This window comes from Atta colombica, unplaced genomic scaffold, assembly GCF_001594045.1.
Source record: "Atta colombica isolate Treedump-2 unplaced genomic scaffold, Acol1.0 scaffold261, whole genome shotgun sequence".
NCBI lineage: Eukaryota > Metazoa > Arthropoda > Insecta > Hymenoptera > Formicidae > Atta > Atta colombica.
The window spans coordinates 956,943-971,098 of NW_017259361.1; the positions used below are offsets into that span (position 1 = coordinate 956,943).

Below are 14,156 nucleotides of genomic sequence, written 5' to 3' on the forward strand. Positions count from 1 at the left end.
AAATTACAAAAAAGATAACGAATTATTTATTTTATAAAAAACGATAATTCGTTAGTTTTATAAAGTGACACTTCTAATTCTGCTTAAATTTTTTCAAAATAATATACCTTTCAAGTCAGACAAAACAGGTTTCTCCGGAGTTTTCGGTGACTCTAATTGAAATCCGTTTGTACTCTCAGATAATAAATTTATCATAGGACTAGTGTCTTCCCACAGTTGACACCGTGTGTCTTCTTCGGGGGTCTCCAATTCTACTAACGGTTCATCTGTTTCTGGAAGATCGTCGTACGGCACCAACTCACATTCAAACTGCTGATAATTTGACAATGAGAATTTCATCACATGATATTCGATAAAGTTAACTCAAACTACAACTTACTGGATGTTCTGTAAAAGTATTGATGAAATAACTATTCGAATGTTGTGATTTGGACTGCAAAATCGAAGGATCTGGCTCGAGTGATTTATTATTCACGGTTGTATTACAGAGAAGGACTGGATTTGACATCAAACTATATTCTTTTAGTGTTTGCGATGACTCTTGCGTCAATTGAGATTTAGCACAATGAACGTCTTTAACATCAGTATTAAATATCGTGGACAGATTTGACGTGTTCGTTTGACTTTTGTGATTCATGTGATTTAAATTGGAAAACGACGAGACAATCTCTTGACTTCGCGCCACTACGTCGCTGAATTTGGCCCTGTTTTCGCCCCAACAGGAGAGCGGAGGTGGTAAGGGAGTAGGCATTGTTCCTATGATACGTGTTACATCCTCTTTTTGACTTACATTTCCATTTATAGGAGGAGCTGCAATGAATGAATATTTTTATCTATACAGAACACGTATTAATCGAAATTATTCCATTTGCTTAGAAAATGCAACAATAATATAGAGAATAATTAAATAATTCCGATCTAAATCCCAGATAATTCCACAGAATATACTTCTACTATTTTAGCTAGTATTTTTGTTCTATTATTATGATATAAATACATACATTTAATATGTATTTTGTCAGCTATACGTCGTTTCTGCACAGTTTTCTCCTTTCGTGGTGGATTCTTATTTTGACGTGACAACTTAAAGGATGACTCGACAGTACGTGAAGTATGAATATGCTTTGTATTGGATCTAGTAGTGTTCGTCTTCCATCTATTCGGATTATTCTGCTTCTCCTTATCGTATTCATCATCATCACAGTCGCCTTCATAATTATCCTTATAATCTATGCATGGCACAGGAGGAATAGTTTGAGGTTTACTTTTTTTAGATACCGGTTTTCTTTGCAGCTTCTCTTGTTTCCCGCACGGTTGGTCAAAACTCTGAGAATAAATTATAGAAAAAAAATCTTTTTATAGATGTCTTTTTATAGATGTCAAAGAAAACTTATATCTGTTCAACATAATCTAATAATTAGTACTTTAATTTCGCGACAACAGTTTCATTGTAAATAAAGTGACTTTAGCAATAATTTTTTTGTTACTCTTTTCAATATTTAATTTACAGATATTAGATTTTTATAATTATTCCAGTATCGACGATAAGATTTTTTTAAATAAAAAATGTTTAAAAATAAAAAGTCATAATATCGTTATTTGATTGATTCATGACATCTTAACACGATCTTTAAGATCCTACTATGAATACTGGCCTAAAACTTACTTTACACGATATCGTTTCATCGTGAGTTGAACTCTCTGTGGTCGTGGACGAGGTTTCTTCTTCCGAAAGATGAATTGTCTTTGGAGTGCTCACTGGTTCGAGCTTTTTTAACGGAACGTGATTATTGTGATTATTACTATTACTTCCATTGCTATTTGTCTGTTTATTGCGCTTATTGTCAGACCGATTGTTAGCCCGATTGTTATTAATTATCACCGCATCCATTTGAATCTCATGATCATTAAATTTTGGCTCGTCCTTAACACTCAATTGTGTCGATTGCGTTTTTCCTTTTCTATTTGATGTCGGACTCGATTTTGTACCTGCATTGACAATATACTTTTTCTCTTGAATCAATTGAGTGTCCATGAATACATCATTTGTTATGCAATTGTCCGATTGAGCCTCTTGAATGTTATTTTGTTTTTTATTATTTTTTTTCTTTGACACAAACACATTTGTCGTATTCGCGTTATCTACGTTAGACAACTCTTCGAATCGCTTAAAAGATAACAGATCCTTGGATTCTGTGTCCAATTTGAATTTACGTTCTTCTTCGGCGGACCAATCTGGGATCTTCAATCCTTTCTGCACATCTTTGTCCTTGTATTTTTTCACGTTCATTAACGACCAATCTGGGAACACCTCATCTTTTTTCGTCTTGTTTTTTTCGTCGCTTGTCACAGTTTTATCATTTTTATTAGTGACACAACCGTTGCCACCACTACTTCCTTGCGTATTGCTCGAGATATGTGACAGCAGCCTTAGATCCAGAGGCGGTTGCACGGAATTCTCCTTCGAGTAATTGGCCAGGCCCTCCCGTAGTATTCGGTCCGCTTCAAGGAATGAGACCACGGCGACGCATAACATCAGTACTGACGAGAGGATAAGAGCCGCTTTCTGTACCGCGCCTTCCCACGGCGGTCTAGCGAGCACAGACGCGCACAAATTTAACGCGTGTGCCGGTAAAGTCGCCAACAGATTAAGTATCACCACGCCGTTCTCAACGTTTTCGCCGGCATCCGGTCCCATGCTCGTCATTACCAGCAGCTTTCGTTCTACGCGCGACAACGTGAAGTCCGGGGTGAACGCTATCTCGATTCTTTTAGTAGCATTCGGACTCAACTTGAAAGGTGTACAATCAAGTACCTTGAAGCCGTAGCCCTCGCAGTGCCAATCATTGATGTAGAAACCATATATTTCGATCGGCAGTTCTCCCGTATTTCTAGCCGTAAAAGATCGCTTTACGGTGAGAGTTGTCACAAGTTTATTGCGATCTCCTGGAAAAGGGAAGCGTTATAAAGAAAATCTCTTCCTTTCAATTATGATAATTAAGATAAAAATAAAAAAATCATTAAGAAATATGCGCAGTGCTACAAATGTTGATTTTAGAACATGCTTTATGGGTGTAGTAACAGGATAAATAAATTGAGCATGCGAAAAGATGCAAACTTTTTTTCCGAGATTATGAGGCGAAAATGAGGAAACGTACATACGTTCACAATCTTTAAGATGTTTATCCGTCAGTTCGAACAACAGAGGCGTAGTTGATCCCGGCTTGCGATGGCCAAATCTAAATTGTGCGCTCGCGCCTCGACCGCTCATACGTAGGACTTCTAAAATAGTCATATTATTTCTGGAAAGCCAGTAAAACATGCGTCAATACAATTAGTATTATAGCTTTCTTTTTTTCTCATTATTAACTTGCCTAATATATAAAAAACCAGACGACGTCGAAGTGGAAAAAGGTGTATATGCCACACGAATCGTCCTCGTTTCCGAAGGATTTAAATATAAAGGAAGTGATTGAAGCGCTATCGTTACGCCCCATTGTTTCTCAAATAGTTCTCGCTCATCCGCATTTTCTTCTAGTTTGAACTCCTCCGGAATCATGGACAAGCATTCTACACACACGGGTTTAAATCTGTGCGAACATTAAATGTTTGATCGTTAATTTCTCACCTAAATAAAAATGATTTGCGAAACGATTATCAAATCAATCACATACTTCATTGGCAAAGAGTGATAAAGACGCGCCCCTTGAGGATAGCTCCAGTCCATTACTAGCTGGACTATCAACGGACTCGCACTCGGATTATGCAACTTGATCGCTCTGTACGATGTGTTTCCAACTTGTGTCAGCGGGAACATCAAGATACTCTTGTTTTTTATGCTACTGGAGCCTGCTAACAGGCTCGGCCAATATGGCTTGATGTTCACATAAAATCTATGACTGCGTACTTCGGTTGTGTCCAAGCGCATCGTGATATTTTCCCAAGAACCATCCGCAGTGGAGTTGATAAAACGTACATATCGCGTGTTCAAAAAGTTCAAGTCAGAGTCACGAGTGTGCGAGGGAAGGCTCATCGTATTCAACCATTGATTACCCGCTGCAAAATAAAATATAGCTATACCACTAATAAATTAATATAATAATTACAATGTAATCATAAGAACACAAAGCATTCCAAATTTATAAATAATAAAATATGGATGACAGATGTATCGCTTACTGTTGGTATCTAACGATAAACCTAGATAACACCGCTGCTTGCAAGTCACCGAAGGATCGATTTGTATTGAGCCAACATTATTTTCGCCTTTGGATATGACGGGCATTGTAGCTTCCTCCAATGGAATGTACTTTATCCTGTTGTCTCTGTTTATAGGCGCAATATGCGTCACTTCCATCGGTCTTGAAAACGTAGAATGCACCTTCACTTGCTGCACACAGATTGATCCCTATATGGCATTGAAAGATTATGTAAAGTTACTCAAATATCTATATCTTAGGAATATTGGTTATGAAAAGTAGGATTACAACTCACTGGGAAGCAATCAGTAAAAATAAGCTTCTTTAAGGAAATTTTGCCATGTGCAACCCGCATATACACCGGCAAGATAAATCGTTCGTAGGTCGTTCGCACAAAAACATCACCAACGATTGTGTCTTCCTCAACCATGGGAGTCTTCACTTTAATTTTAAAGATTGCCAGAAACTCTGGTTTTATATATTGCTGAAGCAAGAATTATTACATATTTATAGAAAATCATGTTAGATAATGAACAAAATGTCCATTTATTGTGTAAAACTCACATTTCCAGAATGACTGCATACAGTTATATTTCGAAATTCTTTATCCAATAAATCCGCAGGACCGTTTTGACATCCCATCAACTCTAAGACCGCACCAGGCATATTTACACCCCAGCTGTGTAGCTCCACATTGACGGGATTTTGATTCTCTAGTGCAAAAATTGCCTCGTTCTCGGTACCGCTTCCTACAGTACCGAAATTCATTGTTTCCATATCGTCTTCCTTCTCGCCTGGTATGATTTTTTTCAGTTTGCCGTCATAACTCAATACTGGAACTTCGGTCACCGATACATTTGAATGTATCAATATTGACGACTCCATTTTCACATTGTCACCTTTTCTTTCTTTGGCAAGTTGTAAAGAAAATATATTGATTTTTTGTTCAGGTTTTATTACTCTAGGAGTAAAATCTTTTATCTGAAAGTTACAAATTTTTTTATCTTAAAAGATAACTGAGGAATAGAGTTGAGAAATAAAAGAAAAAAAATAATTCTTACCGTAAAAAGTGATTTCGCGTTCGAACACATCGTGACGTTAGTAATAGCTAACGGTAATTTAAATCTATTCACCACACTAAAGTTCCGAGCTTGATTGGATTGTGGGGAACAATAATGAGTAATCGATGTGTTTACTTCTAATCCGCCTTGCAGCACTTGGGCTATCCAGGGAATTGCTAATTTCTGACTAGAACCACCTGGGCCTATTGCTTTTATTATTAATTTGCCTTTGAAGTGTTGCAAGTCCATACCGGTTTTCCCTAAGAAAATTAATATTGAGTTACTCTAAATATTAACAACGATTACAAGATATTTTTCTATAATAGACAATGTTATATCTTACAATCGTAAACCAACATTCCAATAGCAATTGGTACATTTGTCTCTCCTGGAATTATTGCTGGTTCAAAATGCAGTTTTAATGCTTTTGATACAGGTGTATTTATAATATTCTACAAGAAACATTTTGTTTGCTTAGTAATATTATTGCCCGGAATTACTATTGATTTTCCTTTTTATAAATCGATTCTACATTCAAAAAGATTTGAATCACTTACCACAACTTTAATTGCTTTCTTTGCAGAATTTTTTAAAGCAATTGGGGTGCGAATAGGTGGTTGTAACGATCCACCCATACCTAAATTAATTATTCCAGAACTTCCACCCCAATGAAGACCAGCTCCACTTTTGACTTCTACTTCAACTGCTACCACAAGAATCTCAGCAGTATTATTTACTTTAAATCTGCAACATATATATATATTGCCAACACACTCAATTGTATATATTAAATAAACTTTATAAATACAGTTTATTCTACATTCTAAGTGCTCACCTAACATATGCTGTATAATTCTTTTCTGCATAAGCATTAAAAGATAATCTGATGATAGGCTTCGTTTGATAAGGTAAAATTTCCCATAATTCACGAGTACCTTCCGGCTCGCCTGATGGCAATTCCAATTGAAATTCTCCGCCACTACTATATACTTCCATTACCTTCGTTTTTGCAACAGATAAAGGAAATATTATAGATTATATAACGTGACTGATACATAATCTATTTTATATACATATGAATAATAATTCTTATAGATAGTATTTTTTTTGTCCATATAGTTAATATTTACATACTTGTAAAGCTTCTGGATGCGGATTGTGCATATATATAAGTGGTGTAAAAGATGCATTTAATGGTAACTTGATATCAACTACAGGTCTGAGTCTATAAGGACTACTGACACTTATCCCTTTGACCTGCGGATTAAGAAATATTTTATTGCAAGTACATGTATCTAGTATATTATAACTGATCTAAACTTTTATTACCTGATACTTTAGTGTCCCATATGAAGTATGTATAAAAAGGTGTGTATCAATGTCACCTTCATCTCGACCAAGGAATATTACATTAAATGTTGTATTCCCGAGCGGAGGAATTACCTGATACAAAAAAGATATTAATTCTATAATTAAATATACACGATTTCTTTTAAGTTACATATAATTGTGAATTGGATATTTAAAAATTATAAATTAGCACATGATTGTTATAAAGCATTACGAGTATTAGATACATCTGTGCTTCAATTTATTTATTTCTTGCTTTGAGTTACCGTCACATCGTTCGGTAACTTACTTTATTTTGAAAAAACGACGAATGGAAATGACGTGTATTTCCCGATATCGATGAAAGATGTATAGTTCTATTGTGATCTTTATTAAATATGATCACAGTTTCTTGATGAGGAATACCAAGTTGTCTAAAAAATTACATTATTATAATTTAATTTCTACATGATCATCGAATTGCGCGAAATACTATTTAAACAACACCTTTCTTTGAAGTCCAAGATATTTGGCTCAAAAGAAATGTGAGAAAATGAATCTTCCATTTTGTCTTCGTCCGATGCAGCATCCCTTAAAAACATGACAATGCCATTCAACAATTAATCGATACATTTTCAATGCAGTATTTCTTAATAGGAAATTGAAAATGAATAGGAAAGGTATTAAAAAAATTAGTTTCAAATAAACTGCTATAATTAAAATATCTAATTTTTTAAACATATATTTATTTACTTTTTAAAATATATGTTTAGTTGTATAATACCTTAAAAAAGGTTTATTATTTAAATTATTATTTAAAATATATTCTAATTAATTTTTTTTAGAATATGGGACATAAAAAAAGTTCGAATTATCTAATCTTTGGTTTGCTAATGGTTTTGCAAATCACCTATGCTTAGTGAATGTTGTTATACATAAAGTAAGTAAAAGTGTGACAATAAAACTTCAATGATAATTAATTTTAATTCGCGAATAAATTTAAGTCGCGAATAAAATATACTACTAGTAGATATAGACTAAGTATATGCTAGCGAAATATCTTGTTATATAATACAAAAAAGCTTACAAGGTTGTTTATAATAGGATAATCCTATATAATTCCAAGATGAATATCAAAAAGATAAATTTTATAATAAATACCTTCCTTATTTCCACTCACAATTATTTTGAATTTTATGCTTACCCAGCATGTACCGTATTAGCAAAATCCTATAAATAAAAATAAAAATTTCAATATAATATCTTCACTTTTTGTAAACGTCTTATTTTAAGAAAGAATTATTCAAAAATTAGATTTGCATTTTATTTATTTGCATTTTATTTATTACTATTCTTACTTCTCCATATAAATAAATTAATACAAAATTTTTTATAATTATTACAGTACTTGTGTTAAGTATTCTTCTCGTAAATATTTTAACGTTAATATAATTATGTAACACATCGCGTAAAAGCGCAAAATGACTAACCTTATGTATAGATATTGGCATATTATCCAAAAGATATTGAACATCGTTGTCATCTTGAACAAAGGCTACAAAAATACAAAAATTTACATTTATACAATTCAAATGTGTTGCTATCTTATTTTAAAAGTGATACAACTTAAAAAATTAAGTTTCTTTAAGAAAAAGAAAAAATTTATTTTTCAATAGAAAACTTATTTTTTAATAAAGTATTATGGACTAATTAAATATCAGTCAAAAGAGTATATTTTTAATATGATCAAATCATTTTTATTTCACAACCCTTATATTTAAAAAATTATTCTCTTTGGGTTGTAATAATTTTGATTATTTTTTATAAAGTTACGTCATCTTTAATAATTGAGAGTAAATTAATTTACTTTAGAATAATTTACTTAACTCATTCATGGATAATAACACTAATAAATCAAAAATCATTTTTTTAATTATGAAAGAAGAAAATTTATTTTCTTTTAGCTTTATATATCAATCAAAGGAATTTGATTTACAAAATATATTTTAAATATACTTTAAATATACTTAAGTATATTTTAAATATACTAATTTTTAATATACTTAATTATCTATTCACATACCTACTGATTTCTAAACCTTCCATATTCTTAAATTTTTATCTATTTCACTAAATCATAAATCATTAAGCATTTCTTTAGTTATGTCATTTTTTAAATAAGGAAGCGATTACATAACTTTGAAGGCTGCGATCCAATTCACACTCATAACATTTATAAAATCATTTATCCTTATTTAATATTAATACATTAATAACATAAATAAGGATGAAATGATTCTCCAATGTCCTAGAATGAATCACCACAGTCAAGAAGTATGATTAATGGACTATCAATACACAGTCTACAATAAGCAATTTATAATAAATCAGAAATCAGAAGCTAAAAATTGACCAAACATAGTCAATTATTCTTCTTGCATTGACTGTTCATGATCAATTTCTAGCTTTGATTTATTACTAGTGGCTTATAGAATACACCTAAATTGTTACTTAAGTTTTAAATCTCAAATCTTAAGAAATTAATCAATTACAACCGAATGTGAGAAAAATAATCAATTATGATTGGTCAATTTCTTATAGCTTAAGACTTAAAGTTTAGATAATGGTTTACTGTAGAAAGCCTACATATATTATAGAGACTCCATATGTAATAATTACAAATGCTAATATTCCTATCAATATAATCCGGTTAAAATTAAGCTTTCTGATTCCACAAAAGTTGCAAGTACATCAACAAACATATGGGAAATGCGAACAAATTGCAATTGTAATTTACATTTGATGCAGACATTCGTTTTCGTTTAAAATTAATTTTGCAACAAATGTTATACAATTAAATGTTATCCATTTTCATGATAGAAGCAAGAATTTGTGATGTCGGATATAGTGAGGTATAAACAAATACCCAGTAAAAAAGGAACATTTTGAAAAATTTCAGCAATGTTACAACATTGTTGCAAGAATGTTGCAGGAATGTTTCAAAGATTTCTTGCTGGATAGGTGACAAGTAGGCTCCAGGTTATACTGTTCCTTCATCATTATATGATAATTACTCCAGGAAATTTGGAGAGTGAAAGGTAGGAACCGTTGAGACAGATAGATAGAGAGTTGGAAAAAGAAAAAGAAAGATGCGCATCGTCGAATGTGGATCGCGTGACGCGCGAAGCTCGCGGCGCGACGTGACCTTCATCATCGCAATAGGCACATCGCCGATGAGTATCGCGCGGGGTCGTGAAAGCTTATAAAGCGCGGGATCACGAGAGTGATCCTTATCGCGCCTTGCGATAATGAATCTCGCGTGGACGCGCACGCAGGGTTGTTATTGTTAAAATGCGCTTTGGCTGCATCGAAATAGTCATGTGGCGAAGAGACGGAGAGAAAAGGAGAAAGAGGACGAGGAAGGGGGAGGAGGGAGAGAGAAAGAGAGACAGGAGAGAAAGAGACACTCACCATTGTTGTGGCCGTGCAGCGACGGCCGGATTTGCGACGTCGCGTCCAATAGCGTCAACAAGAACAGACAATAGAACACCTTTAACTCGAGCATAATAACACCGCGGCTAATGCTGTTGCACTGCTGTCGCGTCCGTTGCTGTTGCCGTTGCTCGCTATTTTGTCTTTAGCGGACATGAGAATCCGCTTTCGGCCATACTCCAGTACTATCGAAGCGCGCGATATCGATTCCGGTGGCGCGTCGCGCCGCTGGACACATGAAGACATGAATCCGCGGTGGGCAGCACTAACCACTAGAGATCCTCTAGATAGAGATCAGACAATGCAAACTACTCCGTGATTGGTTGAATTGACTATTTGGCACAGCTATGTGTTGTGAAAGCGAATGTAAGAGAGAAAAAAGAGAAAGCAGTTGGTCTACGCTTGTAATTAAGAGGCCGATTCTACTCATATGCCTGTATTATCATAATCAGATCTTGTACTTAAGGCTTCATTAAATTTATCTTTAGATGTTCAGTAGCCAATGAAATAATTCGTAAAGAATCTAAAGATAAATTTAAGGAAATCTTAAATATAAGGCCTGACTATGAATACGGGCGAATATTATGCTGATTCTACACTGAATCGGTAATCGGAAGTCTTATACTCGTATTCATAACCAGGCCTATTTAAGGGAGGCTTAAATTTATCTTTAGATGCAGCCAATGAAATAATTCATAAAGTATCTAAAGATAAATTTAAGGAAGTCTAATACATCTACAATGAGCAATAACAGTAGTTGATTAAGGAGTAGGCATAGAAATCGACCAATCATAGTTGAATGTGAAAAAAATAATCAATTATGATTAGTCGATTTTTATTATTTCACTTACTCATAATCCATTACTGCTACTGTCCATTGCAGACCATGTATTAAATATACAGACTATGAATACGAATATTAGAACTACCGACTCATTAGTAGAATCAGTGACGTTGATGTCGTTGAGCAGATATTAGGCCAGTTTTATATTAGCAAGCCGATCGTAAGTTTGTTGCGACAGCCAATCTGAAGCTTGCATTTTGAAATCAACGCTTTATATTGGCTGTCGCAACAAACTTGCGATCGGCTTGCAATTAATATAGAACTGGCTTTATGTTATGTAGAGTAAAAAAGTTACAATGACATAAACGACTCTCGTTAAAAGTTACAAAATTGGCCTCTAAGTCTAAAATTTGTAATCTAAAAGTTGGGAATAAAAGGCTTGCATAGAATGCTCATAGTAATAAGTAAAAAGTAATAAGTAATAAATAGTAACACCCCGGACAGAAAAAAATGGCGGACTAAAAGTCAAGCTCCGATTGGGTGCAGCAATTAAACATGCGCAAGAATACACCTTAGGTCTGTTTTTCTTCGAAGAATTTTGAACTGGTGGTGTGTTTCTGTAGGCAGAGAGGAAATCTGAGAAAGGCCAGATTTTCTTCTTTCTTCTACAGTCGAAATCATTCCTCCATTACCGCCAGTACATCCATTTTTAGTTAGTTTAGTAGAGAACTACATGACTATATATTTTCTGACACTATCGGTAAAATATTGTCAAAAGTAGTATATGGTTCGTCTCTGTACTAAATCCTCAGGACAGAAGCATGCCGACTATTCGTGGCAATGTTCGATTCCTACCTGATTGCATCCAGATATCATTCCATTCTTGTTTTTGTAACTGAATGCTAAATAAGAATGACAATACTCGGAGAATATCACTGAAGAACACCAATTCATCAATGGTGTTTTCAAGATTCATTATTGAATCTTCATCACTGAATCTTCATCAGTAGTGTTCTCAAGATTCATCACTGAATCTTCAGTGCGCCGAGCGACACGTCCCCCCCCCCTTCTCTCTTCGCCAAGCGCGACGCTTGACTACGTCATCACTTTGGCATTCGCTCGGCGACTTCGGAGGGAGGCGGATGTGATAACAAGTCACTCTGGGTGTCGCATTATTTTATGAAAATTAAATATCTACGAATTACATAAGATTGCCTAAAATTAAGGTATGCATTAAGGATTAAGAAATAAGTCGGAAGAAGTTATTTAAAATAATAAATTTTAAATAACTCTTTCATCTTTTTATTAAAAATGCATTTTAAATATCTTTATTTCTTAAATATGACCGAGCCCCGTATATTAATATATTGAAAACTTTGATTTTTTTATATTATGTGAAATAAATTAATTCTTTTAAATTAATATAATTATTCGCGTGGAGCATTTTTGAGTACTTATATTCCAACATTAAATATGTCTCAATTTTTATCATACTTTTTAATGAGTCATACTTAAATAAAGATTGATAAAATATTCTTTATATAAAGATGCAAATTTTCTTAATATCGTGAAACAATTTGTTTGAAACAATTTAACTAAATACACCTTTAGCTAAAAGTACTAAATATCTTGTAAATCATTATTTAATTTTTCGATTAATAAATTAATTTAACACACTACTATTACTGCAAATTATTCTGTGTTTCATTCTTTAAACTTATGTGTAATGTCGAATAAAAAACAAATTTCAAAAACTTATTTAAAATATAAAATCGTAGGAATCGGTAAAAAATATATATGACTAGTTTAAAATAAAAAATACGAAGTATATTTTATATATTTTGTATATTTTGTAATATCCGGAAACTTAAAAATATTAAATAAGAAATAAGTCAAAAATATAGTTATTTAAAATAATGAATATTAAATAACTCTATTTATTATTTTTAGAATATGATAGAAAGACAGAATTCAGTAATTCAAAAATAACATAAAAAAGCAAGGCATTAATCTTTTTATTAAAAATACTGTGTATATTACGCGGATTTTGTATAATATAAATTGTATAATCGGAGAAAAATAAAAAATGTTAAGAATATATTATTTTACTTGATAAATGCGTATTAACATTCCAACAGTTAGCGGTTGGCGCGCGACCTTGGGTGGGGATGGTACGGGGTGGCACGGAGCGGCGCGTCATGTTTACGTTTACGCCTTTATGCGTAGTTACCGTACGGTCATTCCCTTACCGAGATTCGTACAAACAGGTAGTCGTGTCGCGGGCGGTTCTTTCACATTACTTTTTAAAATCTTATTGCGAAGAATGCCAAATATAATACGAAACGTTGTACTTTATGAATAGTTAATCATATTAGTAATCGTATGTGAATATTCATGAAATACAACATTTCGTATTATATCTAGCATTTTTTTGCATTATCAAAAAGAAATGTGAAGAAGAGCGACACGCGACATGACTATATACTTGTCTGTACGAACAGTATCATACGAATAAAAAAGCAATTAATATCAATAATACTCACATGCAAGTAACGCAATTCCTGCTTTCAGAATTAATATAGTTTAATAATTTAATTATTTTTTTGTTTTTGTGCACCTTCCGTTATATGATCCGTTTAAAAATTAAACGTAACTCTTTGAAACTATTATTATCGATATAATAAAAGAAACATTTCTCTTTTTTATTAAATAGCCCATTTAATTGATTCTATATTTTATAGACATCATCTATAAATAAAAGATTCAACCCTTTTGTCTGTTCCCAAATTTATTTCGCAATGATAACGAATTGCAGACGTGTGTTTGATATTCATTTGTAAAAGTTAATCGATTGCATAGTAATATAGATAATAGTTATATTGCATTTTTCAGATTATCTTCCCTCTCACGTCCTTGACTTATATACCTTCATCGCCGATTTACTTGAAAATGAACGAATCGCAGCCGGTTCGTCGCGATTGCTTCGGGAGTGCCGTTCAAGTTATCGGATTCAAATCGGATTATAGTCCGCGCGCGATTATAATGTATTATTCGCGAGTGTTTTACGCGAGTGTCCAGTGCGAGAGGATGTCAACCCGATTCTGAGAGGAGGAGAAGGTCTGGGAAAGACATCGGGCACCGGTGGAGCAACCTTGCGGTAAATATTATTTTTTACTTGTGTAAAATTAATCTTTTTTTGCTTGTTTTCAAATCATTTTATTCGACAATAATTTAAACATGATTATTTTTAAATCATTGTTAAATAAAATGATTTAAATAATTATATATATA

At 33.1% G+C, this 14,156-nt stretch overlaps 2 protein-coding genes across 2 annotated transcripts in view; one reads left to right on the top strand and one right to left on the bottom strand.

The window, feature by feature from the left end:
- LOC108689138 (transmembrane protein 131) overlaps positions 1-10,330 on the bottom strand; it is a gene marked incomplete at its 3' end in the record, with an annotated part of 11,026 nt that extends 696 nt beyond the window's left edge. The window contains exons 1-21 of the mRNA XM_018195778.1: positions 10,061-10,330; positions 8,080-8,144; positions 7,794-7,819; positions 7,097-7,180; positions 6,900-7,023; positions 6,590-6,703; positions 6,395-6,517; positions 6,096-6,259; positions 5,818-6,004; positions 5,604-5,712; positions 5,261-5,520; positions 4,764-5,180; positions 4,495-4,683; positions 4,180-4,408; positions 3,675-4,056; positions 3,375-3,590; positions 3,163-3,302; positions 1,667-2,946; positions 1,002-1,326; positions 380-810; positions 108-312 (exon numbers count right to left, since the gene is read on the bottom strand). Coding sequence (XP_018051267.1) covers positions 108-312; positions 380-810; positions 1,002-1,326; positions 1,667-2,946; positions 3,163-3,302; positions 3,375-3,590; positions 3,675-4,056; positions 4,180-4,408; positions 4,495-4,683; positions 4,764-5,180; positions 5,261-5,520; positions 5,604-5,712; positions 5,818-6,004; positions 6,096-6,259; positions 6,395-6,517; positions 6,590-6,703; positions 6,900-7,023; positions 7,097-7,180; positions 7,794-7,819; positions 8,080-8,144; positions 10,061-10,154 — 5,164 coding nt within the window. The remainder of the gene's footprint in view (positions 1-107; positions 313-379; positions 811-1,001; positions 1,327-1,666; positions 2,947-3,162; positions 3,303-3,374; positions 3,591-3,674; positions 4,057-4,179; positions 4,409-4,494; positions 4,684-4,763; positions 5,181-5,260; positions 5,521-5,603; positions 5,713-5,817; positions 6,005-6,095; positions 6,260-6,394; positions 6,518-6,589; positions 6,704-6,899; positions 7,024-7,096; positions 7,181-7,793; positions 7,820-8,079; positions 8,145-10,060) is intronic.
- Positions 10,331-11,999: 1,669 nt separating this feature from the next.
- The window catches only part of LOC108689173 (RNA-binding protein 28), a 9,737-nt gene continuing 7,580 nt past the window's right edge, over positions 12,000-14,156 (top strand). The window contains exons 1-2 of the mRNA XM_018195828.1: positions 12,000-12,091; positions 13,758-14,022. The gene's annotated coding sequence lies outside the window, so the exon portion shown is untranslated. The remainder of the gene's footprint in view (positions 12,092-13,757; positions 14,023-14,156) is intronic.